Raw genomic sequence first — 23,926 nt, forward strand, 5'->3', positions numbered from 1 at the left:
TGGACAGTGGTCACCATAGATGCCAGCCTGTCTGGCTGGGGAAGTGTCCTCGGCAAACAGTCGCTTAAGGGGATCTGGACACTGGAAGAATCCAGTCTACCGATCAGTGTCTTGGAACTCTGAGCGATAAGACTGTGTTTGGACTATTGGACGTCTTAAGGGATTCCCAGTGTGCATTCAATCGGTCAGTGCCATGGCCGGGGCTTATAGCAATCACCAGGGGGGCACAAGAAGTGTCCTGGTGTCTCTGGGGGTAGCCAGCATTCTAAGGTGGGCAGAATGGTTCGTTGCAGCCCTTTCCACCATACACATTCCAGGGGTGGAAAATTGGCAGGCGGATTACCTCATTCGGCAGGCATTGGACCAACGGGAGTGGTCCCTTCATCCGAAGGTGTTTTATCAGTTGTGCCTGTGGGGCATCCCCGAGGTGGATCTGTTGGCGTCTCAGCTCAACAGAAAGGTGCAGAGGTTTGTGGCTCGGTCACGGAATTCTCTAGCAGATGCCACTGACACGCTGGTGGCCCCGTGGGATCAGTATCGTCTGATTTACACCTTCCCTCCTCTCAAGCTTCTGCCAAGTCTTCTATGCAAGATCGAGGCAGAAGGGATTATGGTCATCTTAGCTGCTCCGGACTGGCCTCGTCGGAATTGGTACGCCAATCCATTTTGGTGGCTATTACCTCTGCATGCAGGGTGTCGGAACTGGTGGCGTTATCCTGTCGTTCACTGTGATTCACAGAGATAAGGTGGTTCTTCTCCCTTGTCTGTCATTCCTTCTTCAGGTTGTCTCTGATTTTCATTTGAATGAAAACATTGTGTTGCCTTGCCTATGTCCCAGGCCTAAACATCCAAAGGAAATTGCCTTGCATGCCTTGGATGTGGTCCGAGCAATTGGGGTGTACCTGGCAGCTACGGAGTCCTTTAGGAAGTCAGACTCCCTCTTTGTGCTCATGGATGGGTAATACCTAAAATCTGGCCTGTTAGTGGGCCCTGAGGACCGGAGTTTAGAGGACCTGATCTTCTTCAAGAGTGTTTTTTTTTGGTGGTATCTGATCACCTCCTGTAGTTTTTTTTATTTTTTATTTTTTGCGTTTTATAAAAAAAAGAAGACAGTTTGAATTTTTTGAAGAAAAAAAAAAATTTTTTTAATTTCTGCTATAAAACATTCCCAATAAAAAATTTAAAAAATCTAATTTATCAGTTTAGACCAATTTGTATTCTGCTACATATTTTTGGTAAAAAAAATCCCAAAAAGCGTATATTGATTTGCGCAAAAGTTATAGCGTCTACAAACTATGGAATGGATTTATGGATTTTTTTTTTTTTTTTTTTTTTTTTTTTTTTAGTAATGGCAGTGATCAGCGATTTTTTTTTTTTTTTGTGGGACTGCAACATTGCGGTGGACAAATCTGACACTGAGTGACACTTTTTGGGGCCAGTGACACCAATACAGTGGTCAATGCTACAAATATATACACTTCATTTTATAAATTACACTGGCAGGAAAGGGGTTAACACCAGGGGCAATCAAAGGGTTAAGTGTGCCCCTAGGGAGTGCTTTCTAACTGTAATGGGGTTGGACTGACTGCAGGAAGCGAGATCAGTGTTCCTGATTAGTAGGAACACAAGATCTCTCTCTTCCTGTCTGACAGAACGTTGTTTACATAGGCAGACCGCCTTTCTGTCATTCTACTGAACGATCGTGGGTGACCGGTGGCTATCGCGGCCGCCGGACCCACTGGTTGGCTCCCGCTGTTTCTAATCACAGCGGGAGTGCGGCTCCGGCGGCCCATGCCTTCTAGAGCCTTTCTAGAAAATCACGTACAGGTACATGATTTTGCGCTTAAGTAAAGTCTGCCTGCTACAGTAAATATACGTGGGATGGTCCTCAAGTGGTTAAATTTGTATTAAGTATTGCAGGGATGGGGCTAACACTTTTTTTAACTATCTGTTTTTTTTTTTGTTTTTTTCCAACTGGCTGTGGTTGAGCTTCTCCATCGATATATTTTATTAGTGGGAAAAAATGCTTTCTACTAGTAAAGCAAAAACTAAAAAAGAATATAAAGCCCCAGTTTTTATCTTCAGGTGTCCCATAGCTGTGAATGTGCATTGTTATACATAGGTTAGTGGTTTGCAGGATTTTATTTCAGTATTTATCAGGCCTTGTGACTGCTTCGCCTCCAGAGAGGCCCCACTTGATTTATATCTCTAGGTTGGGATATGCCAAGCCAGTAGCACCAAACAAGGAGCACAATTTTGCAAAGGCAAATCTTAATCACTCAGCCAGACTTCACAGGTCTGTTACTAAGCTGCAAACAGTGACAAGAATGCTGTCATCTAGTGATATTTCTGATTTACTACTTGATCTCATTAACCTTGGGTTGGCAGTGAGGTCATTACAGCAGAGTCTGCAAGTTTGCATAAGCCTATTAAAGGGACTTTTTATTGTTCTTTCATTGAGTTCACATTTTGAGATAAAATTTATATCAAAGTAAATGTATGGATCGTATGTAGTGCTTGCACTCTGTTTACATTTTTTATGAGGTTATTCCCTACAAATTTGTAGAGTCCTACTCACGTTGCATCAGGCTTGTCCCAGTCTTAGTGGCATGACTAGAAGCAATAGACATTTGATCACTAGATACCATCTAAAGGGTCAGGGTTGAATTGGGCAGTTCTTCCTCTTCATCAAAGATCATGTGATCAAAAGCCTAAGTTTCTAATTGCCAAGATAAAACTAGCCATAGATGGGTTCTTTTTGGTTTTGTTCATCCAGCAGGTTGAACAAAAAAAAGATTCCTTCATCTACAAAAACAAGGTGGATGGAAGGATTGCCTCCCCTACTGGGACATTGTATTCTAATGGTGGGACCTAGGGCTATCAGAATACAGATCAGCGGCTGCGGTTGCCAATTGACATGTTTTCCTGCTTGTCCACTAACAGTTGGGCAAAAAAGTATTTAGTCAGCCACAAATTGTGCAAGTTCTCCCACTTAAAAAGATGAGAGGCCTGTAATTTTCATCATAGGTACACTTCAACTATGAGAGACAAAATGAGAAAAAAAATCCGGAAAATCACATTGTCTGTCTGATTTTTAAAGAATGTATTTGCAAATTATGGTGGAAAATAAGTATTTGGTCTATAACAAAAGTTCATCTCAATACTTTGTTATATACCCGTTGTTGGCAATGACAGAGGTCAAATGTTTTCTGTAAGTCTTCACAAGGTTTTCACAAACTGTTGCTGGTATTTTGGCCCATTCCTCCATGCAGATCTCCTCTAGAGCAGTGATGTTTTGGGTCTGTCACTGGGCAACACGGATTCTCAACTCCCTCCAAAGGTTTTCTATGGGGTTGAGATCCGGAGACTGGCTAGGCCACTCCAGGGCCTTGAAATGCTTCTTACGAAGCCACTCCTTCGTTGCCCGGGCGGTGTGTTTGGGATCATTGTCATGCTGAAAGACCCAGCCACGTTTCATCTTCAATGCCCTTGCTGATGGAAGGAGGTTTTCACTCAAAATCTCACGATACATGGCCCTATTCATTCTTTCCTTTGCACGGATCAGTCGTCCTGGTCCCTTTGCAGAAAAACAGCCCCAAAGCATGATGTTTCCACCCCCATGCTTCACAGTTGGTATGGTGTTCTTTGGATGCAACTCAGCATTCTTTTTCCTCCAAACACGATGAGTTACGTTTTTTCCAAAAAGTTCTACTTCGGTTTCATCTGACCATATGACATTCTCCCAATCCTCTTCTGGATCATCCAAATGCTCTCTAGCAAACTTCAGACGGGCCCGGACATGTACTGGTGGCTTAAGCAGGGGGAGATGTCTGGCACTGCAGGATTTGAGTCCCTGGCCTCGTAGTGTGTTACTGATGGTAGCCTTTGTTACTTTGGTCCCAGCTCTCTGCAGGTCATTCACTAGGTCCCCCTGTGTAGTTCTGGGATTTTTGCTCACTGTTCTTGTGATCATTTTGACCCCACGGGTTGAGATCTTGCGTGGAGCCCCAGATCGAGGGAGATTATCAGTGGTCTTGTGTGTCTTCCATTTTCTAATAATTGCTCCCATAGTTGATTTCTTCACACCAAGCTGCTTGCCTATTTTAGATTTAGTCTTCCCAGCCTGGTGCAGGTCTACAATTTTGTTTCTGGTGTCCTTCGACAGCTCTTTGGTCTTGGCCATAGTGGAGTTTGGAGTGTAACTGTTTGAGGTTGTGGACAGGTGTCTTTTATACTGATTCAAACAGGTGCCATTATTACAGGTAACGAGTGGAGGACAGAGGAGCCTCTTGAAGAAGTTACAGGTCTGTGAGAGACAGAAATCTTGCTTGTTTGTAGGTGACCAAATACTTATTTTACCAAGGAATTTACCAATTAATTCATTAGAAATCCTAAAATGTGATTTCCTGGATTCTTTCCACCCATTCAGTCTCTCATAGTTGAAGTTTACCTATGATGGAAATTACAGGCCTCTCTCATCTTTAAGTGGGAGAACTTGCACAATTGGTGGCTGACTAAATACTTTTTTTGCCCAACTGTATGTCACACAGGGAGGGCCATATACAGATTTGAAATTTGGCTGATCCCTGCTGAACCAGTTGAATTTCAATCGTCCATGGCCAGCTTAAAGTGTCACTAAATCCACATCGTAAACTATCAATAAATGCTGTATTACATGCTGTTCATGGTCCCTATGGGATTCATTTTCTGTGTTCTGCAAAAAACCTGGTTGATCCTGCCGAATCTCCACCTTCTGTCTCATTCAGGTAGGGATTTTGCAGCAGTGTTGGCAACTCTGCAAAGGCTCCGTTTTTCAGTGAGTTTCTATGCTGAGCAATTCCTCCCCATCACATGTGAGCAGCCCATGTGGCTATAGAGTCACACATGTGGGTGTATACACAGTGGTAAATGACCGCCCACTCCCCCCTCCTCCTCCATGCCCACTAACCAGCTAAACGCAATGGGCACGGGAAAATGCATGTAAAAAATAGTGTCTTCACCTCCCTCTTATTCTAAGACACAGGCTGGAAGGGTGTTACACAGCCTGTGACTGGCAGAAATCCACCCACGCCATGTTATTTCCACAAAATAATAAAGATTTGATTTCAAATATATAATTTTATGACAATTTAAACCAGTTTATTGATATTATTTATTTTTGCTCTGTGTTCCAAAGGCTGTCTTTTTTTTTTTTTTTTTGAACATGTGACCAACAGCAGAGATCTAGAAGCTGCTCCTGCTTATGTTTCCCTGCGGACAGGCTGGAAAAGATCTGGGTCATGTGATTGCTGTATATCGATTAGGAAAAAGATACATTGAGGGTTTTTTTTTTTTTTAATCAAAATAGTTCTAGTGCTGTCATCCAAATACAGAAGGGAGAATGTAAAATAAACAGTGTGTGTTTAGTATCACTTTAAGGAATTCGGAGCCCCATTTTCTACAGGAAAGTCAAATATTTTAAGCTTTATCTCAGCAAGTATTATAAGAAACTAGTGGGTGACTTGCCCACCAAACTCCACTTGCAAATGAAAATATGGTTTTAGGTTCATCTCTCTACTAATAGCACAGGTCATACTACACACTGCAGAGGATAGAATACCAAAATGTGGCCCAAGTATGAAAAACACTGTGTGAGAACCTAACTGAGCTTTCTCTACTTTTCTTGTTAGAAATGCAATGCTAATATGCCATGATGCTAGGCCTTGCATAAAAATTTTAAATTAGAGAAGGAAATCTTAAAGTGGCTCTAAAGACAATTTTTTTTTTTTTAACCAAATGCATTCTTTGCATTAAGGTATAAAAACCTCAATAGCCGCTCATACCCCCCCCCCCCCCTTCAAACAACCATCCATTCTCAGTCCATTTTCGGTCCAGTGCTGCGCCCACCTGCATCAGCTCTTCTCCTCTCCCATTTGGATCCTGCTGCTGTCAGTCAAAATCCTGAGAGCTTTGTGTGTATGTGTGTGTGTGTCTATCAATAGACACACACAGCCTACATGTCTGCCCTCAGCAAGTGGTTTGCTATAGGAAGAGGAGGAGCGAGCAGAGGCGACAGAGCAAGTTCAGGGCAGCTCTGTGCAAAACCATTGCACAGAGCAGGTAACTGACATGTTTGTAAAACTTTTTTCTTTTTTTTTTTTTTTTTTTTTTTAAATTTACTTCGAGGATTTTCAGGTCTCAGCGGGTTCTATCTGACAAATGCTGAACTTATGCTGAGTTCTTTGTAACAATCACTACCACTATTGCCAGATGGTAGAGGGCACTTCACAGGTAAATGGGTGTTCATTGTTTAAAGCCTGACTTCCCTTCTCTTTGCTTTCTGCATTGTTAGTCTCATTCATTCACTTCCACATAAGTTTTAATTCTAATTGGTAGTCTTTTTAAAATGTCTCCGGTTTTCTTTGTGTGAAAATTTTTCTTTCTATCCTCATTTCCACATTGTATATCAGTTTATTCCAGCCTACCCCTATTAATCTGAAAGATCTTGAAGATCCCCACACTTACTTTCTGGAATTCTGTGATGGGTATTTGTTAGGCCCTTAGATATTAAAGCTGATTACCTGTCAAAAACAGGTGCCCGTTTCCCCCTCCTCCCTGAAAGAGGCCAAATGTGGCACCGGAGGGGAAGATAAAGCAGATAAGCTGAGCTTCCACTTTAGCGTGGAACTCCGCTTTAAAAGTAAACTGCACAGGAGAAGCTGAAAAGCATGCTGGGAATCCAGGAAGTTGTGGAAAGAGATGGTCAATAGACAGGCAGCACTCACAACATGAAATGCGATTTTTCAAGTAACTATTTTTTGTAGTACAGTTACAATGATGATGTTAAAGTGATTGCAAAGCTTTATTTTTTTTCAACAAAATATGTCATACTTACCTGCTCTGTGCAGTTGGTTTTGCACAAAGTGGCCTGGATTCTCCTCTTCTCGGGTCTTACACCAGCATTGCTGGATCTTCCCTCCTGTCTGGTGCCCCCACAGCAAGCAGCTGGTTATGGGGACACCCGAACCAAGCCACTGCTCTGTGTTTCGATTCACACATGGAGCTGTGGTTTGGCCCTGCCCCCTCTGTCTCCTGATTGGCTCTCTGGCTGTGATTGACAGCAGCAGGGGCAAATTGCTACTGCCAATAGTTCATAACAATATGACCACTGACAGGTAAAGCGAATAACATTTTGTTACAATGGTATCTAAAAGTGGGTGGGATATATCAGACAGCAATTGAGCATGTTGTCCCTGAAGTTGATATGTTGAAAGCAGAAAAATGGGCAGGTGTTAAGATTTGAGCGACTTTGATAAGGGTCAAATTGTAATGGCTTGGCAATTTCGGTCAGAGTAACTCCAAACTGCAGTTCTTATGGGATGTCGCTGGCCTGCAGCAGCCAGGACCAAAAGTGGTTCAAAGAAGGAATACTGGTAACCAGTTCATGGGCGGCCAAGGCTCATTGATGCACATGGAGAGTGCAGACAGGCCCATGTAGTCCGATCCAATCGATTAGCTCAAATTGCTGAAAAGGTTATTGCTGGTTCCGATAGAAAGGTGTTCAAACAGTGTTTCACAGTTTGTTGTATATGGGGCTGCATAGTCTGTGTCGACAGCCAAAAGCGTCTGCAATGGGCACGTGAGCATCAGAACTGGACCACGATGCAATGGATTAAGGTGACCTGATCTGATGAATCACGTTTTGTATTGTATCATATGGCTATCTAAGGTGCGTGTGTGTGTGTCGTTCACCTGGGAAAGAGATCACACCAGGATGCACTATGGGGAAAAAGGCAAGCCGGTGGAGGCAGTGGTCTGCTACTGACGGCTTGTTGCCAGATACCACAAAATACCGTCTAGCTAGGTTCATGCCTCAACAGGTCAGGGCTGTTTTGGCGACATAATGGGGACCTACTTAATCTTGTTATGGCTGACCGGCTCTCCTTCTTTCTTCTTTTTTCTTCTTTCTTTCTATTTTCTTCTTTCTTCTTTCCTATATGAAGAAAAAAAATAATCTGTCCCCCTACTTTTTCTTATAAGACATATCAAATAAAATTCCAGGGCATTGCAAACATCCACAAAAACAAGCAAAAATTCTGTTATTGAGGGGCTAAAATGCGGAGCTTGATAATGACGTACTAGATACAGTGCACCATTATTGTACAGGACATACAGAGGGAGGAAGAGGTGAAAAAGTTAATGTAGAGGTCACATACAATGGGAGGATTGAGGGGGTTTATGTGCCGGATAATGCTAGCCATACTAAAGTCGAAAAGTCATTCAAAGTCATTTTTGAAATATGAGCATGAGCGGTCGTGAGCGCAAACGATATTGCCATCATGTTATAACAGATTTTCAAACATCAAATCGTTTTTATTATTTATTTATTATTTTGGTCTCCAATTTTTCTTTCATTTTTTCTGGGAACATTTACAGATCTATATCTATGTATATAAATATTGCCAATCTTGATGATTGTATATTTCCTGTGTGTACTATTGCTATGCTCTTTATTTTAGACTTGACCGTTCATTGAAATGAATGTTTATCTTCTAGCTTAAAGTTGTTTTTTTTTTTTTTTTTTCACACATGCACAGTACCAACAGTTCATTTTTTTTAAACCGATGAGAAACCCATTAACCTTTCAATTTATTGTCCTTTTGGCAGATGTTTCCAAACTTTTCATTTGATTATTTTGGCTCAAAAATAAGTTATCAATTTGTGCCCATTAACTGGACAAAAAACGAGCAAACTGTCCAAAATGGCACATTTTGGAACAATTTTTCGTCTAGTGTATAGGCACCATAAGGGAGGAGGGTGGTAGGATGTTAAAATAATAATCCCAGTAAACACACACACCTACACACACACACCTACACACCTACACACACCTACACACCTACACATACACACCAAACACATACACACCTACACATACACACCAAACACATACACACCAAACACACACATACACACCTACACATACACACCAAACACGTACACACCTACACATACACACCTACACATACACACCTACACATACACACCTACACATACACACCAAACACATACACACCAAACACATACACACCTACACATACACACCTACACATACACACCTACACATACACACCTACACATACACACCTACACATACACACCTACACATACACACCTACACATACACACCTACACATACACACCTACACATACACACCTACACATACACACCTACACATACACACCTACACATACACACCTACACATACACACCTACACATACACACCTACACATACACACCTACACATACACACCTACACATACACACCTACACATACACACCTACACATACACACCTACACATACACACCTACACATACACACCTACACATACACACCTACACATACACACCTACACATACACACCTACACATACACACCTACACACACACACCTACACACACACACCTACACACACACACCTACACACACACACCTACACACACACACACACCTACACACACACACCTACACACACACACCTACACAAACCTACACACACACACACCTACACCTACACACCTACACCTACACACACACACCTACACATACACACACACACCTACACACACACACCTACACATACACACACACACCTACACATACACACACACACACACACACACCTACACACACACACACCTACACAAACACACACCTACACAAACCTACACACATGTGCTGCATCTGCTGCTTCCTAGCTGGATATTTTGAGAATTCATTCATGGAATTCTTCTTCCATGACTCCATTGTAAAAGGAAAGGGATGGCCCACTAATGTTGACAGCAGTACTCCTTATATTTGTGATTGCTTTGATTGTCCATCGCACAGTTTTATAAAGCACAGAGCCACTCTGATTTGCTCTGTGCATTGTGCCTATGATCTGTGCTGTCTAATGACAATGGTGATCATAGGCATTGAGGGGTGGAGGATTTATTAGAACTGAAGCAGACTGAAACCTTGGCTTGTTTGAACACCTCTCAATGTTTTCTTGCTGCCTGTGCCCCCCCTCCCCCCTTAAGGAGTTTCACCCTCTTTTTTGTCCTGGTGACAGTTTCACTAAAAGTGAAATAAAATCCAAAATCTTGGGTTGTCACCAGAACAGGAATAGAGGGGAAATCTTTTTTAAGGGACATTAAGTTCTGGTGACAACTAGGGGCTTACTCACTTTGGAGGGATTTCCTCTTACTTTCTGTTTTGGCTATAGGACAGGAAGTGAAGGGAAATCTCCCTCATGAATGGCAAAATATTATCCTGAAAGGGGTTATTCTCCCTTAATCTTTCCAAAATTATAGAAAAGTTTTGCTAATTTTACGTTCGGCTTTGAAAATGAAAGCTAGAAGCTTGCACAGCATCTCCAGGTTTTTTCTGCTCCAGTTTTGAGAAATGTCCCTCATTGTGTGCACGCCGCACACACACCCGCATACACAATGTTAACTTCGTGCCACTTAAAACCAGCACTCCAGAACACTACAGCCACCGCTCTATTTAAGGATGTACAGCAGCTGGAAAAGGTTACATTTGACATGAATCTGCCTTTAGATTCTGCTGCCTCCATAGACTGAACTTCTGACTACAGAGTTCTGCATTTGGTGTGATAACCCCTGCTGTAGTCTTATAAGGGTGATGTGTGGCACAGTTGTGGAGCTGGTGATCCCTGACCTGTGTATACTAAATCAGTTAGAGCAGTGTAGAGGGCACCGACTGGTCAATTCCATTTGTCAGGCAATGCCGTACATGCACTCTTCCCTGGACCTATTGTAACTGTCTCCCAGTAATTTATATCTGATGACAGGGAAAGTCACAAGTGCTTCATTCAAGTCTCAAGCTCATGACACAAGTTTCCTGAGCAGTTTTAGGTTGTGGCATTCATTAACCCGTTCTTGTCAGACTGGCAGTAATGCAGTCCTTTTTGCTACCGTGTGTGTTTTTTTTTTTTTTTTTTTTGAGCTGTCCTCTCAATACTCTGGCTTGCACTCTGCAGTGCTGTAGCGGAAAAACCCAGAGCTACAAGATGGTTGAACTGGCTTTGTTATCTGAATGAGAACCATTCCTGCTGGAAGATGCTTTGAGTCCTCCTCCCTGAATTGTAAACATGGACTGTTGCCAGGTTTTAGGTGTCGCTAGAAGTTTCATGTTGTATGCACACAAACCAGAAGTGATTGTTCATGGCTAATTCCTGTGAAGATGGTATGGAAAAGGCACGTATCATTACACTCGCAGAGTGCCTGTGGTTTCCTAGTGAGTCGTTAGTGGATTGCACCAAGGCTTCTTAAAGGGAGCATGCACATTTTATTTTTAGTATTTTTTTTTTTTTTCCTAGGGGTTTTAAGTTATTTGTGCACAGCTATCTGTCAGCAGTCATTCTAAAATCTATTTTTGTTTACCTGTTAGCAGTCATTTCTAAAGTCTGTTACAGTGGACCATGCCATTGCATTAAAGTACATGTGAGCCTTGCGTAAAGTGGTTTAAGTATTTTGTGTATTGTTTTTTCACGTTTTTGTATATATGACTATTTATTGCAAAATGATTGTATGCACTGATATATATATATATATATATATATATATATATATATATATATATATATATATATATATATATATATATTTTTTTTTTTTTATGGTTATTGTAATATACTGTGACACACTATTTTTGATTTGGTGTTTCATCTATTTATATATTGGTATCCTTTGGGAATTGATTGTTTATAATAGGATAGCACCAAGCTGGTGTTTGGATTTAGGAGCTGAGAAATAGACTTTGATCTGTGCATTTTCAAGGACTGCAGAGAAGAGTGGGCTGCAAATAAACATATACAACCTATGTAGGAGGATTTATTTCACCTATGTATTACCAGAGGCTTGCAACTTCAGTGGGTATACAGTCAGGTCCATAAATATTGGGACATCGACACAATTCTAATCTTTTTGGCTCTATACACCACCAAAATGGATTTGAAATGAAACAAACACGATGTGCTTTAATCACATACATTCAGCTTTAATTTGATGGTATTTACATCCAAATCAGGTGAATGGTGTAGGAATTACAACAGTTTGTATATGTGCCTCACACTTTTTAAGGGACCAAAAGTAATGGGACAGATTAACAATCATAATTCAAACTTTCGCTTTTTAATACTTGGTTGCAAATCCTTTGCAGTCAATTACAGCCTGAAGTCTGGAACGCATAAACATCACCAGACGCTGGGTTTCATCCCTGGTGATGCTCTGCCAGGCGTCTACTGCAACTGTCTTCAGTTCCTGCTTGTTCTTGGGGCATTTTCCCTTCAGTTTTGTCTTCAGCAAGTGAAATGCATGCTCAATCGGATTCAGGTCATTGCATAACATTCCACTTCTTTCCCTTAAAAAACTCTTTGGTTGCTTTTGCAGTATGCTTCGGGTCATTGTCCATCTGCACTGTGAAGCGCCATCCAATGAGTTCTGAAGCATTTGGCTGAATATGAGCAGATAATATTGCCCAAAACATTTCAAAATTCATCCTGCTGCTTTAGTCAGCAGTCACATCATCGATAAATACAAGAGAACCAGTTCCATTGGCAGCCATACATGCCCTCGTCATGTCACTACCACCACCATGCTTCACTGATGAGGTGGTATGCTTTGGATCATGAGCAGTTCTTTTCCTTCTCTGTACTCTTCTCTTCCCATAACTCTGGTACAAGTTGATCTTGGTCTCATCTGTCCATAGGATGTTGTTCCAGAACTGTGAAGGCCTTTTTAGATGTTGATTGACAAACTCTAATCTGGCCTTCCTGTTTTTGAGGCTCACCAATGGTTTACATCTTGTGGTGAATCCTCTGTATTCACTCTGGTGAAGTCTTCTCTTGATTGGTGACTTTGACACACATACACCTACCTCCTGGAGAGTGTTCTTGATCTGGCCAACTGTTGTGAAGGGTGTTTTCTTCACCAGGGAAAGAATTCTTCGGTCATCCACCACAGTTTTCCATGGTCTTCCGGGTCTTTTGGTGTTGCTGAGCTCACCGGTGCGTTCTTTCTTTTTAAGGATGTTCCAAACAGTTGATTTGGCCACACCAAATGTTGTTTTTGCTATCTCTCTGATGGGTTTGTTTTGTTTTGTTTTTTTTTCAGCCTAATGATGGCTTGCTTCACTGATAGTGACAGCTCTTTGGATCTCATATTGAGAGTTGACAGCAACAGATTCCAAATGCAAATGGAACACTTGAAATTAACTCTGGACCTTTTTATATGCTCCTTGTAAATTGGATGATGAGGGAATAATACACACCTGGCCATAGAACAGTTGAGCAGCCAATTGTCCCTTTAAAAAGTGGGAGGCAGATATACACCTTTTCACTTCATTTGGATGTAAATACCCTCAAATTAAAGCTGAAAGTCTGCAGTTAAAGAACATTTTGTTTGTTTCATTTCAAATCCATTGTGGTGGTGTATAGAGCCAAAAATATTAGAATTGTGTCGATGTCCCAATATTTATGGACCTGACTGTATGTAAGGGTTTACCACCACTTTAACCTTGCAGTGCTAGGCAGCCCCACTGCGAGAGGCTCTTGCTTTTCACAGAGTTCAGCCTTAAAGTCATACTATAGGCAAAACTTTTTTTTTTTTCCTTTTTTTTTTTTTTCTCATTTTAGATAGGAAAGGGTTATAACCCGTCAAATATATATATTTTTTTTTTTTTTTGCCAACTGTGTCCCATTGCAGAGATTTTCTTTCGCTTCCTGTTCCATAGTCAAACAGGAAGTGAGAGGAAATCTCTGCAAATTAAGGTAACTCCCCCAGGTCACCAGAACTAGTGTCCCCATTGGAAGATTCATTTTCTGGGGACAACCCAGAATTTGGGATTTTCTTTTACTTTCACTTTCAATGATAATGGTAAACAGGACAAATAGGACAAATAGAGAGGGTGAATCTCCTTAACAAGGGCACATAAGGAAGTTATATGAATGCTTCTTACTTGTATTAGATAAAGCTCTTTTTCATTTGCAGCCGCTGCCAAACTGACTGCGGTCTTTCATGTTCAATACTGTTCTCACTTCCGCCCTTTTCTATGTCCCTTATCTCACACATGCGCAGTATTTATCCAGCCTTGTGGATCTCTCCTATCTCTCCTATGCAATACAGCTCTCTCGGGCTCTGTCCTGTATTGTGCTCGCCGCCTCTACAGCCCCTGTGATGTATCGAGTCACATGGGGTTAGGGCTCAGCTTGTAAATGGGAAAGAGACTAGCAGGATCTCAGATCTGACGACGGGCCTCAAGAAATTACATAGCCCCGGCATGTAAACCCCATTTTTCCAGCAAGAAAGCCCACTAAAAATGGGACGAAGTGCGCATGCACCGATTTACGTCATTGATCAGATTACACAGAAAGGGATAGGGTAGGAAGTGTTGTACGCAGACCAACCAGTTCACTAGGTAGGAAACCTCAATATGGTGGAAATAGAACAGGACAACTACTTTGTCGCTGTCCTGCAAAAAGTATGCAGATAAGGATTTGTTTTTTCTTTCATTTCACTTGCAGCATGCTTGATTTAATGTATTAAGCCGGAGGAAATCGGACAGCTTACTTTTATTAGTAGTCAATAGCGGCTCTTGAGTTTTTCTGTACAAGTTTCTTTTAGTGGAGAAGTATGAATGGAGCATTTTTTCTTTTCCAGGTTTTTTGTTCTGTAATAAATGGTTGATGATATTAGATGTATGACGAGATGCCTCTTCACTCTGTTTTCAACAGTTCTGTACCTAGCTCATGTTGGTTATTTTCTCCTACCTGTGTTTGTTTTACAGGCCTCTACAAACAATGAAAGCTCTAACCACAGCTTTGGGAGCCTGGGTTCTTTAAGCGACAAAGAGTCAGAGGTATGTTTACAGCGATCGTAGATCCTGACAGAATCTGCTTTCCTTATCTGACAAATATTTATTGTGGTCATTTTAAACTTCTTGCTGTGTATTCCGAGACAAAATACCTGTCGGTTAATGTAACAGACGTTTTTATAGTATTTATAGATTCTAATCACATTACACAACTGTTTGTAATAGCTGCCATTGATACAATCAGATTAAAGAACAAGCAGGCAGGTTAAAGAGCTGATGTGTCTAATAGTCACTAGTTATCAATATTACAAAACCATGGGGGAGATTTATTAAGGCCGGCCATACACGCTTCAAATTGAACTATTAATGGGCTGGCTGAATGTACCAAGTTGATCAATCAACTTGGGTACAACCAGCCTGCTGGATTATTTTATGATTATCACTAGAAGCTGCAATAATCACTGGCTTCTCCCTGTGGGAAAGCTTCCCCCACCTCCTGGGAGTCGGCAATGGCTTGGCAGGAGGGATTCCACTGTCAGCACTGTCTGTGTTAATGGAGGAATCGTGGTGATTGTTCTTGCAACCTATGGCTGCAGGAAAGAAATTCACTCCATGTATGGTCAGCCTTAAACTGGAGCAGCTGTGCATGGTAGCCAATCAGCTTCTAACTTTAGCTTGTTCAATTAGGCTTTGAAAATAAAACCTGGAAGCTGATTGGTTTCACCAGATTTTGTACTCTCCCAGATTTTTTAAAATCTCCCCCCTTGTCGTTTTCAGTTTACAGCTGTCAATATGAATTGAGATTAAAGGCCAATGTAAACAAAAATTATGGAAAATGACAGTTCCGTTCATGAATGAGATTTTCACCATTGCAGGGATTTATCAAAATGAAAGGTACTTCTTATGCAGGTGGCATATTTAGGGGTATGTTTTCTAGTGCATAGCTGACTTCCTGTAAGAGTAAACTTCCTTCGCTGATCTATAACCATAAGTTGGCCAGGTAATATTGGGATTTTTTGGCTCACTGTAAAAAACATTTCTCTGATGTTCTTTGACAGACACAGCTCCTTATCATCTTGACCACTGGGTTATACTGCCCCCTACAGGAGTAGGACACTAGGCAGGAAAACTTCACTACCCCTATGGGGCAGTCCCAGGGGCTATACTCCCACTCTCCGCTATAGGCATTCAGTATTGTTACAAGCAGTGTCATAAGAAAGCCAACTTCACAGAAGGGTGGGTTCTGTGTCCGTCAATGAACAGCAGAGAAAAGGATTTTACGGTAAGTCAAAAATCACATTTTCTCTTTCGTTCATTAACGGACACAGCTTCTTATCATCTTGACCGTCGGGACATCCCAAAGCATTGTCTAACATGAGGGGTGGGAACAGCAAGATTATTCCCAAGGCTAAACTGTAGCCAACCAGGTAACATGGAGGTCAACCATAAATAACTGGAGCTCACCTGAAAAAAAACAATACACCCTCCAAGAGGACCAGGTCCTCTAAACAGAAGCCTGCAAAACCTTGCAGCCAAAAGAAGCATCCGCAGATGCCAACACATCCACCTTATAAAACTTTGTGAAAGTGTGCACCGACGACCAGGGGGCCGCCTTGTAAACCCGCATCACTGACGCCTGATGAGGAGAAGTCCCAAGAGGCTCTTAGCACCCTAGTAGAGTGCTCCTTGACAGGGAAAGGAGGAACCTGACCCCTGATGCAATAGGCCTGAACCACCATCTGTCTGATCCATCTGGAAATGGTCGCAGAGGAAGCGGACAACCCTTTGTAAGGTCCCTCCATGAGCACAAATAGAGAGTCTGACTTCCTAAAAGATTCTGTAGCTGCCAGGTACACCCCGATTGCCCGAACCACATCCAGGGAATGCAAGGCAATCTCCTTAGAATGTTTAGGCCTGGCACATAGGGAAGGCATCATAATGTCTTCATTGAAATTAAAATCAGAGACGGCCTTCGGAAGGAACAGACAGGGACGAAGAACCACCTTATCTCTGAACCACCAGGTAAGGCGAACGACAAGACAACGCTCCCAGCTCCGACACCCTATGCTCAGAAGTAATAGCTACTAAAAAGGCCACCTTCTGGGACAACTTAAACAGGGGAACCTCCCGAAGATTTTCGAAAGGAGGTTTCTGAAAACTGACAGCATCAAATTGAGGTTCCGTGGCGGCAATGGAGACCGCACTGAAGGAGCCAAGTGCCAAACTCCCCTGTATAAACGTATGTACCAAGGAATGTGTGGCCAATGGGCGTTGAAAGAAAAAACGCTTAGGCCGAGACCTGGCCCTTGATGGTACTCAAGGCCATGCACTGCTCAACCCCCTGTTGGAGGAAAGCCAATATCTGAGCCACCGAAAGAGCGAGGATGAACCCCAAGAGACTCACACCACGCAATGTACGTCTTCCAAGTATGATGGTAGATCTTCATAGAGGTAGATTTTCTAGCCTTTAACTGCATAGGAATCACTGATTCAGTCAAACCTCTATCCTTCAACACCTGGCTTTTAACAGCCAAGCCATTAAAGCCAGCGGCTGTAAAGCAGGATGGAAGATTGGACCTTGGGACAGCAGATCTTCCCTGAAAAGAAGTCCCCAGATCGGCATTCCAAGACCAGCGAGACCAGTCTGGAGCCACTGAAATAACTAGAATCCCTTCTGACTCAATCCTGCACAGGAGTCTTGACAGAAGTTTGAGAGAAGAGAAGGCGTAAATCAGACAATGCTGACTCCAAAGAGCCACAAGTCCACCTCGGGAGTACCCCACTCACTGGAGACACAACTAATAAAACACCCCTGAATGAAGTGATCATTCATTCCCCCTGGTCCAAAGCCTGTCAAATGAGGTAATCCGCTTGCCAATTTTCCACCCCTGGGATGTGTACAGCAGAGAGGGCTTGAACAATCATTCTGCCCACTTTAGAATACCGGCTACTTCCCGAGCCGCCAGGGCACTTCTTGTGTCCCCTTGGTGATTGACATAGGCCACGGTGCGTACCTGACACCCCTGAAGACAAATTGTCCAATGATCCAGACAAAGTCTGATCGCTCAGAGTTTCAGTACATTGATCGGCAGTCTGGACTCTTCCAGAGTCCAGGCCCTGTGAGCACAATCTGTGCTGAGGATGCCTCCCCACCCGGACAGGCTGGCATCCGTGGTGACAACTGTCCAGTACAGGGGGAGAAAGGGTCTTCCCTGTGGAAGTGCCGGAGAACGAAGCCACCATATCAGGAACCCTCTTTGTACCCCAGCTTAACAGGATCAGATTGTCTAGAGACTGAGGATTCTTGTCCAATTTCACTAGGCTCTCTTTTTTTCAGAGGTTTAGTGTGGAAATTTGCAAATGGAACCGCTTTGAAGGTAGACACCATCAGGCCCAGCACCATCATGCAAGCCCAGAAGGATGACCATCTGCTGGACAGCAGAAGCTGTATTGCCTCCTGCAATTTCTGGAGTTTGTCTAGTGAAGAAAAACTCTGGCTAAAGCCGAGTCCAGAGTCAGACCCAGATAGTCGAGTCTTGTGGGCGGAGCCAGAGCAGACTTCTAAAGGGGCAGAATCCAATCGAACTCCCTCAGAGTTTGTGGAGTAATCTCCAAGTTGTCCATCAGAGCAGTCGGAGACTCCGCTCGCAGAAGATCGTCCAAATACTTAAGCACCACGATCCTCTGCCGACACAGAAATGCTAGTACTGGGGCCAACACGTTTGTGAAGAAGTGGGGCGGAGGCAAGACCAAAAGGTAACTCCACAAACTGATAATGCTCCTCGCCCACGCCAAACGCGGAGGAACCGCTGATGACGGGCATATATTTGAATGTGAAGGTAGGCATCCTTGATGTCGATAGAAGCGAGAAAATCCCCCAGATGGAGGGACGCCACTACTGTGCGAATGGACTCTATTCAAAACTTCTGTACCCGCACAAAGCAGTTAAGCGCCTTGAGGTTCACAATTGGAGTACCCTGCCTTCTTTCCTGGGAACTGTGAACAGGTTTGAGTAAAAACCCTGAATACTATCTGAAGTCGGAACCAGGACAATCGCCCCTTGAAGTAACAAGTCTTGCACTGCCCTAAAAAGACCCTGTAAGCGATCTGGGGACAAGCGCAGTTTGGAAGGGAAGAACCTTTTCAGAGGAAATGACTGAAACACGATCTTGTAACCTGACCGAATGACTTTGTGGACCCACTTGTCCATTACCAGGGAGGTCCACAGATCCAGAAACCAGCTAGAACAGGACTAATGATCAGGACATCATGGAGCTTTCATTCTTTAAACCCAGAACACTATTCAGCAGACTTCTAGAGGGAAACTCATATGCAAAGTGGTTCTAAACTCTAAAGGTTTTTTTTTTTTACCATAATGCATTCTCTGCATTAAGGTAAAACATATATTTCACTGCCTTGTCCACATCCACCCCCACCTCCTCAAAACCTGCCACTGTCAGATTACACGGACCAGTGGCTTTAAACCATTTAGCTACAGCCGCTGATTAGGGAATTTTTCAACACGTCTCTGACACAAGTCAATCAAAAGACACTGATCGAAATTTGGGTGGTCCTTTTATATCTGCCAAATTTCAATCAGTGTAAGAAGCAAGTAAGAGGAGGGGTGGGGGGGGGGGGGGGAGTCCTTATGTCAGGATTCAAACTTACATCAAAGTAGTCACTAATCTTGTGTCCTCGGCCTCCAATGTTCTTTCCTAGAAGGAAAAAAAGGAACAAAGTGAACAATAAAATTCCTAAAAATAATGAAACTAGTCTAAAATGTAGTAAAAAACGAAAAAAATGTATCGGAAAACCTAACCTGTTTTTCCATTTAGTTATTCTAGCAGGACAGGAACTTAGATTTGAAAGTCTTTGCTGGCCTCTAGGTCAGTGACTTACTAGGCAAGGACATTCGGATCAGGATAAGAGCCCTGAAGCCTGAATTTTTAAAAACAAGTCAGCAATAGCAGCTCTTAAATTTGTGTGCTCATGGTTTCTCTGTATAAATTGGCAGGCAGACGAAAGTAGTTTTCTGGGAGGCTGGTTAGTAAAACTATGGTTAAGAACTATCCCAGTATAGGATGACAACACCCAAGTCTGAACTTTAATGAACACGTCAGCTAGACACAAGGAAAACTGTACTGAGAAACGTACGTGTCCTACTATTGATTTGATTGATCCTTATGAAAAGGATGTAAACACAGGCAACGCCTCCCGCCTGCCTGCCCACCCTGTTATCTATATACTAATCCTACTTTCGAGTACTACTGGTATGAAGAGATGGCATCTTAAGGTGGTGGGTTTAAAACAGGAAGATCTCTTTCCCTCCCCTTCGAGACACTATGCAATGGATAAAAAAATTTGGCAAAAGAGCAGCCCCAACCCCTATCGCCAGCTCAACACCCCATACCAACCTAAAGGGTATGGCTACCCCATGGGAGGGGAGGGGGATGTGGGCAGATGGGGTGGGGGGGGGTTAGCAGTCCGCAGAGAACCTTGAGAATGGGGGGGGGGGGGCGCTGCATTAGGAGGAGGGGAACCCTGGGGGTCTGACCATCCCAAGGAGGAGCCTCTGTCCACCCCAAAAACCTCCAGGGTTAGAGGGGGGGGGACAGGTACTTGCCATACCAGGAACAGGATGGGCACCACCCCTGGCAGACTACAGCTCCATTGGAATAGGGGGAGCTATCGGCCAGGTGGAACACTGCGACTCAGGCCGAGGCCAGGTCATATGCGCCTTTGCGAGACGTTTCAACTCGCAGGCCTGCCCCTGTCCAGTGGGGTTATGACGTGGCCTACGTGCGCTCGCTGCCCAGATTAGGTGGGCCCTCTGGATCTAGTTTATCCAGTCTGTCGCCCAGTCCGGCAGTATATAGTAGATTCTCACTGAAACAAAATAACTAAGATGGAATTTTTTTTCTATCTAAAAAGAAATTGCCAGGACCAGAGATCCCAGCAAGGAACTTGGTTCTTGGTTCTTACTCCTATAGCTGAGAGTGGGAGTAAAACCCCTGGGACTGCCCCATAGGCCAAGTTTGTTTTTTTCCTGCCTAGTGTCCTACTTCCGTAGGGGGCAGTATAACCCAACGGTCAAGAAGATAAGGAGCTGTGTCCACCAATGAATAAAAGAGAAAGCTGCTTTAGTCTTACACTTTAGGTAATTTCTTTACAGATGATCAAATAGAATTTGGATGGACCCCTTATGATCACAGTCTGTGATTCTTCGAGGAATACTGCACTTTTTGCCTGGAATTGCCACCCATTTCTTTTAAAGCTTTCACAAATTAGCAGAATTTTTTAAAAACGATTTGAGAATGCACCTCTTTAGATAAAGCTATTATATTTTCTTCTCATCTGTTACCTTTGTAAATTCACATTCACAGCCACGGTAAACACTACTCCATCTGCACATTCATATCCTCCATTTCACTTATTTGTTGATTCTTCTTTACATATCCTTTTGTTTTCCTGTGGTTTTTAATTTAAAGTGGTATTGAACTTGAAACCAAAATGTAATGTATTGCATCTTATCAATCCATAGATGTAGTGGTTGCATCAGTTTTTTCTTTGCTTTTTTCCCCCTCTGCTGTCACCCAATTAGTAGCATACTTCCTGTAATAGAGTGCCTGCACTCTGAATGAGTTAGCACAGGGGGCACAGCAGACAGCAGCATTGTCAGTCTGGGGGGGAATGCAGTGTTTAATGTATTTGCAGATTTAGATACACTAGCGTTTTGAAGCCAAGCTCAAGCGCACACTTTATAGTCCGTTACAGCCAACTTTATTTTTCCTTTTGGGATAAAGGTTTTGCATGAATAAATAAAAGCTGATCATTTTAATCATGCCCTGTACCAGTGTTAAGTGGATTGTCACATCCATGGTAAACTGATGCATTTTGCTGGAGAGCTTGTGCTTTTGAAAAACAAGTCCAAATACCATATTCCCAAGGCACACATTCCTGAGAAATTACTGTGGATGTCAGTGGGTGCTGCAGTGATTACCAGCTGGAAACCGTGGACATTCAAAGCAGAAACTATGTCACCACTCCAGAAGGGGTCCAAAGCTTTTTTTCAGCAAACACATCATAGATGCAATGTTTTGGTTGTCAGCTTAATGTGACCCCAACCAGGGAGGTCACATGCCTAATGTAGGGGTCCTGCTTGACCCCCAAACGTTTCTTCTGGAAATATGATATGTGATTGTTAAATAAAGCTTTGAACCCGCTATGGAGATCTTTGGTGTGCTGGTGCATACTTTCTGCTTTGAAAAACAGGCTTGCTGGCTGGATATCTAGATGAAATGGAAGAAGAAAGCCTAAAAAAGGAAACGAATACAGCCATCACATCTAAGAATTAGTTATCTGCAATATATTGTTTTCTTTTGGGTTTAGTTCTGCACTCAGATTTGGACCAGCTACAAAGCATTTTTTTTCTCAGCTGATGAACACATAAAAGACTATCTCTATTCTATATGGCTGACCCTTCCAATTCATAATTTATTGTGATTTTGTGTTTTGCTGTTACCTGCAAGCTCTAACAAGCCTGGCCCTCATTATCTTTGTTTCGGGTTTTGTTTTGGACTTTTTACAGATTTGTATGTTAAACATCTAACACTGGTGTATTAAATTGACTTATGATGGAAACCAATATTATGACGCATTTTTGGTGCATTGATCTTGCACCCCTTTCAGCTGAGTTGAGTCCATAAGTGAACCTGGTGGTGTGTCCACCCAGAGCAAAGAAACCGGTTCTCTTGATAGGTCACCTACTTAGCTACTGAAATTAGTCATGCCTGTGCTCCTCTTACTGGCCTGTTTACCTTTGGAGACCTGAGCCTGTGTAAGCTCAGAGATGGAGAACCTCCTCCTGCCCCCATATGATAGTGCTCTGGCCTGTTGACTGCATGTGAGGAGAGGAAGAAGATTCATTGCCCCCCCCCAATACGAAAGTACCAGATATTTTGCAGGGCCCGGGCTGGCAGCAGAGCACTTGGGTCAGGCTGTAAATATGGTTGGAGACCAAGTCTTTTTGTACTTCAGGGCCTTTTCTGAGAGGACAGTGACTGGCATTGGACATTCAGGTTCAAAATATGATTTCTCTATCGCTCATTGACAGACGTAGTCTTCTTGATTCTCAAGAGCTGGGTTATGTTGTCTCCGCAGGAGTAGGACTAGGCAGAAAGACAAAACGTTCTGGCTCCACCTTAGGGGCAGTCCCTGAGGGTATATCCTCCCTCTCTCTGCTACAGGGAATCAGTTTTTTTCTGTCTAGTCAGGAGTAAGGACCTAAGTTCCTTGCTGGGATCTTTTGGTCCTGGCAAGACTTTTTTCTTTAAGAAAAAGACATTTTTTAGGTAGTTTTCTCCAGTGTTTTTTCCTGTGAGATCTTCAAGCAAAGATGCCGGACTGGGCGACACTTGTGGTCACCCCAGCCGGCCTACGAGCGCGCGCAGACCATGGCATTGCGCTTGGTCGGCCGCGACACATTCAAGTAAGTATGCGGGGCCGGGCGACGGGCTGGATGTTGAGATCCAGTGGTCACCCCGGTTTCTGCCTACGAGCGCGTGCAGACCAGAGCTCCGCGCTGGGTCGGCCGCGACGGAGTCCCAGTGGAGGGACTGACCTTGCGAGTTAAAAGTCTCGCTTGGACGCCAGGAACCAGAGAGTCGAGGCGTCCGGAGTGGTCCACAAACCCCCACCCCGGTGGAGAGGGTATTGTGAAGAGAGGGTGCCTGTCGGTTCGGTATGGTGAGTAAACGTTCCCTTTTTTTTCCTCGTTATGAGGCAGTATGTATTATGGGCCCCTCCATATATGGTCAGTATATATCTGATACTTACAAGTCCCCCTTGTAATACAGCATGTGTTTGTGGGAAGTGGACTTGGTTTAAGAGCTAACACTCTACCCAGCAGACTGTAACATTACAGCTGACATAGGAGGTATAATCCTACCTTATGTGTAGTATATCTTCTGTAGATCCATATATCGCCTCTTAGCAGAGATGCAGGTGGATGTGCTGGGAAAACGATTTCGGCGGTCCGCCGCCATTTTGCCGTAGACCAAATGCATGTAT

The 23,926-nt window shown here is 43.1% G+C and overlaps 1 protein-coding gene across 3 annotated transcripts in view; it reads left to right on the forward strand.

The window, feature by feature from the left end:
• TLK1 (tousled like kinase 1) overlaps window positions 1-23,926 on the forward strand; it is a 494,176-nt gene that overhangs the window by 355,848 nt on the left and 114,402 nt on the right. For all 3 annotated transcript variants that reach the window (XM_082260299.1, XM_082260300.1, XM_082260301.1), the window contains one exon: window positions 14,831-14,902. In XM_082260299.1, coding sequence (XP_082116425.1) covers window positions 14,831-14,902 — 72 coding nt within the window. The remainder of the gene's footprint in view (window positions 1-14,830; window positions 14,903-23,926) is intronic.

Source organism: Pelophylax lessonae, assembly GCF_965119305.1.
Source record: "Pelophylax lessonae genome assembly, chromosome: 6".
Classification (NCBI taxonomy): domain Eukaryota; kingdom Metazoa; phylum Chordata; class Amphibia; order Anura; family Ranidae; genus Pelophylax; species Pelophylax lessonae.